Raw genomic sequence first — 4,413 nt, forward strand, 5'->3', positions numbered from 1 at the left:
TTATGAAAAAATCGTAGGTTTTTAAAGAAATTCGCTGAAAAAAAAATTTGAAAAAAAAGAACTTTAAAAAAAAAAAAAAAAAAAAGAAAAACTTCAGCGAATTTTAATAAAAAGCTGCGATTTTTTATAAAAAAAATTCAAAATAAAGTTTTGTGATCTCTAAGTATTTTTTTTATGCATTTTTATGATTTTTAGGGTTTTTTGTTTTCCATAGAACCTAAACCTATTATATATATATATATATATATATATATATATATATATATATAGATTTAGTAGCAAATCTCAAAATCCACATCCAATCGTCCATAATTGAAGATACCAAAGCCCAAATAAAATAAAACCCTTTGATTATTGATTTATAATAGAAAATAAGGGGTCATGAGGTCATGTGTCGTGTATTCTGCGGGACTACCGGTGGCATTCTACCCTTCTCGTCTTCTCCCTTCTTCTTCAATCTTCATCGTCGGAAGTTCACTTGCACAATAGAAACGTCTTACGTCTCTTGTTCATCCCCTTCGGATTCAGGTATCTTTTATATCCCTTTTTTTTTTTTTCTGTTTTACTGTACTTCACGTCTTCATTCGTTCCCTTGTTTGTTTTTGAAGTTTGCTTTAGTGAATTTAAATTCCATTCCCACTGTTGCTTCAGTACCCTCTTAAGCGGTTAAACCCATACCTACAAATTCCAATGTAGTTTTATATAATTTTAATATTTTAATGCATATAATGGAAGTTTGGGATGTTCTAATCGAGGCAAATGGCTTAACGCAAGCCCATAATATTATTTGAAGTGCTTGCACCCATTATTGTGTTGATGTCCTATCATCAGTAATTTATTAAGAATGTATTTTCAGGAAATTTTGTATAGAAGAAACTACAAAAAAAAAAAAAAAAAAAAAAAAAAAAAAAAAAAAGTTTAAGGGATGAATAAGATCCAATCATTAATGTTGCTAATGAAAGCAATGAACACGTAAATGATGTAAATGGACACACTTTTTTGGTTAACCAAAATTAAGCATAACCACACCTGAATTAACCGACTTAACCATTAACCAAAACCGATTTTAACCACCTAATAATGGTTAACAAAATGTATTAACCGAATAATATGGTTATGATTCGTTTTTGGCTATTAACTGCTCGATACACGCCCCTATCATAAACAACATTATCCAAAAGTTGAGCAATTGCCAACATAAAAAGCAACTACAAGTGTGAGTATTATCACCTATCTTTATATTGGTTTACTAGTTAAAACTTCATGTTGCAATGTCCTAATATTGGGAATACATGAGTCTTATTAAATTTTTCTTTATATATAAGAAACTATTGCTTCTTAATTTTCTCAAATCCCAAAAAGAAGAGAAGAAACCATAGCGGATATACACATTTACGGTGAACTTTTTTGAACTCTATAAACAATTGTAGATGTAGTTGGGACAATCTTATTTAGTCGAAGAATTGATGTACTTGGGATAATACATTCTTGGTTGTGTGATTAGTTTACATATATAACGGAAAATTTAATATTTTTAGAAAGCAGGTATCCGGTATCGGAACCGGTTGGTTCCAACGGTTTCGGAATGGGTTCGGAAAATTAAAGAGACTGTGTAATTCCGGTTCCATCATTTCAAGAACCGTTGGTTCTGGTTCTGGTTCCAGTTCCATCAAATTTTGAGTCTGATTATGTTAAAACCATGGGTTTAACCTGTTGATTTTGATTCTATTAAAACGGCGTGTCTTGTTCTTGAATGTAATGTCTGATTTTGTTAAAATTGATTCAGTCATATGAGGAAATGGAATCATCACATTGTATGAGGAAAATCTCTATTTTGCTAACTCCAAATTTGAATCATATGAAAAATTACTAAAAAGTATACGGGTTATTTATTATACTAAAAGATATATGGTATCAATTCGAGATTCAAGGAAAGACTAAATATGTCATGTTGTAATGTGATCGAGACGATTCCTATCAAGATAGATTATATGATTTGATATACATTAGTTTGGAATTTCTTTTTTTGTTAAGTGGTTGGTTGTGTAATAATTTTATCTAGTTAATATGTTTATAACATCTCTAACAAATAGATTGGGCGTTGTGTAAAAATGACTAAAGAAGAAAAAAGTTAAATGCTAAAATGAGGGGTATAAATGTTGATTGAATTTTGACAAATACAACTTTTTGGAAAACTGATTGTGCGTTTTTCTTAAAAAAAAAAATTAGAATTTCTATCTCTTAAGTAAATAAGGTTACAACTTTCGCTATATAATATTTTCAATGGTGGATGAATTAAATCGGATTTCTTTAGCCAAACTAATATTAGATTACTTTTCTTTTTGTTTAGACCTAATTGGAAATATTTTCAAGTTTCAACGTCGTCTTTTTTCTTCTTTGCTTACACGATGACTCGACGACCCCCCTTGACTGGTAAATCACATCTCTTTTCCTACTGTTGAGTGATGAATTATGAGTTTGTAATTAAAGTATTAAAAGTTTTAGTAATTAAAATACACGTGGCTGAATTTTTATATTCAATCTTGATTTTTCTTATATTCTTTTTCAGTCCCCGAAGCCAAACCAAATGGAATTCGTGTGCGTTTGAATAACCTTCCAAAGAAAAAGAACATTCATAGAGATTTAAAAGCGGCTTTTAAACCATTTTCTGAAATTATAAACATAATTCCAGCTGTTATGGGGAACAAAAATACCAGGGAACGCATTTGCAAAGGCTTTGCCTTTGTTGATTTCAAGTCGGAGAAAGAGGCCAATAGGTACTATACTTACAATAAAATGAAGAGTAAATTACACGAATGGTCCCTATGGTTTAGGGTAATTTGCGCGTTTGGTCCCAAATTTATTTTTTTAACTCGGAAGGTTCATACTTTTTGTTTTTGTTACGCGTTTAATCCCTGTCTTACCTAAAATCACTATTTTGCCATTGATTTTTTAGTTTAGTTTAATAAACACGCCCCCAACCCCACCCCTTCATATTACCTTACCTACTCCATCATTTTTCCCTATTTAAATAATAGTTTTTTTAGATAAGACAGGACCAAACGCGTAACATAACCAAATAGTAGGGACAAACGCGTAACAAAAACAAAGAGTAGGGACCTTCCGAGTTAAAAAAATAAGTTTGGGACCAAACGCGCAAACTACCCCAAACCATAGGGACCATTCGTATAATTTACTCTAAAATCAAAGAATTTATAGTAAATATTGAAATAAAAAACTGGTGATTTTGACCTCAAATGTCAAACTTCTGAATCCTAAATTATGTGTTTCGACTTTTGACAGATTTGTGGACATTTTTTCAACTGAGCCCATTACTTTTGGGAAGGTTCAGAAGCAAATCAGATGTGAGATAATGAAATCAAGCTCTCCAAATCCACCTTTTATTAAAACACCTGTTCATGGAACAAAAAACTCTAATAATCCTGTGACTGAAACACTATTGGATTCATACGTGGAGGATGCTGCTTTTCATACGTTGAAGAACGTTGATGAAAATGGTTATGAATTTGATAATGTGATTGAAGAAAAAGATGAATCTGAAACGGGGTCGGAGCCATTAAAAAAGAGAAGAAAGTTGGAGAAAAGGGGAAGAAGAAGAAGAAGAAGAAGAAGAAGAAGAAGAAGAAGAAGAAGAAGAAGAAGATGATGATGATGAAGACAGTTAAAAAGAAAGTAAAGAAAATGAGAATCTTGCGACCATTGTTTTTGTAGTTAACTTATATTAGTATTTGACCTTCCATGTTTATGTTAACAATTTTGTTTTTTTATCGTCAAATAAAAATATAAAGTTTATGTTTTTACTTTTTGTGGTCAAACAAACTCAAACATATATATATATATATATATATATATATATATATATATATATATATATATATATATATATGCACTAACCGTTTACCCGCGCCAAGCGACGGGTGCGAATTGTTTTTTTAGAAATTTATTTCTAGAGACGATTAGTTCTTTTCTGCAAATAGTTTACTACTTATAAACATATATAAGTAGAGAAAGATTTCAGATTCATTGAATCTAAAACAAAACTAAAAGAAACTGTGTCATGTATATAAGTAGAGAAAGATTTTAGATTCATTGAATTTGTTGAATAACAATAATAAGAAAGGTGAGCAGTGAGAGTACTTACAAGAAAAAAATGAAACCCTAAATTAAGACCCTAATTTTGTGGGCTTTGATTTGTGCTTCCGTTTCAAACTCAGAATTTGACTCGTGTATAAGGGGTTAATCCTCATGCGCCTCAAAACTCTTTGTCACTTGTCACAACCTTTAGCGATGGCGGAAAAAATGAGAGAGGGGGTTGGGGTGTTGAACAATTTTTTTTCGACAATTTTTTTTGAAGATGCAATCTTTAAGTAACGAATTGTTTATCTCTCTTGT

General features: G+C 30.8%; 1 protein-coding gene across 2 annotated transcripts; it reads left to right on the forward strand.

Annotated features, from left to right (window-relative positions):
• Positions 1 to 320: 320 nt before the first annotated feature.
• On the forward strand, positions 321 to 3,721 carry LOC145134717 (uncharacterized). 2 transcript variants are annotated; one of them, XM_079069557.1, is made up of 4 exons: positions 321 to 528; positions 2,351 to 2,433; positions 2,570 to 2,777; positions 3,304 to 3,721. In XM_079069557.1, the coding sequence occupies exons 2-4, from the start codon at positions 2,409 to 2,411 to the stop codon at positions 3,665 to 3,667; spliced, it is 597 nt and encodes a 198-aa protein (XP_078925683.1). In that variant the 5' UTR covers positions 321 to 528; positions 2,351 to 2,408; the 3' UTR covers positions 3,668 to 3,721. The 2 variants fall into 2 exon arrangements, with proteins under 2 accessions (XP_078925683.1, XP_078925682.1); XM_079069556.1 differs by lacking the exon at positions 2,351 to 2,433.
• Positions 3,722 to 4,413: the final 692 nt, after the last annotated feature.

This window comes from Lactuca virosa, chromosome 8 (assembly GCF_052849685.1).
Source record: "Lactuca virosa cultivar CGN04683 chromosome 8, Lactuca_virosa_CGN04683_v6, whole genome shotgun sequence".
NCBI lineage: Eukaryota > Viridiplantae > Streptophyta > Magnoliopsida > Asterales > Asteraceae > Lactuca > Lactuca virosa.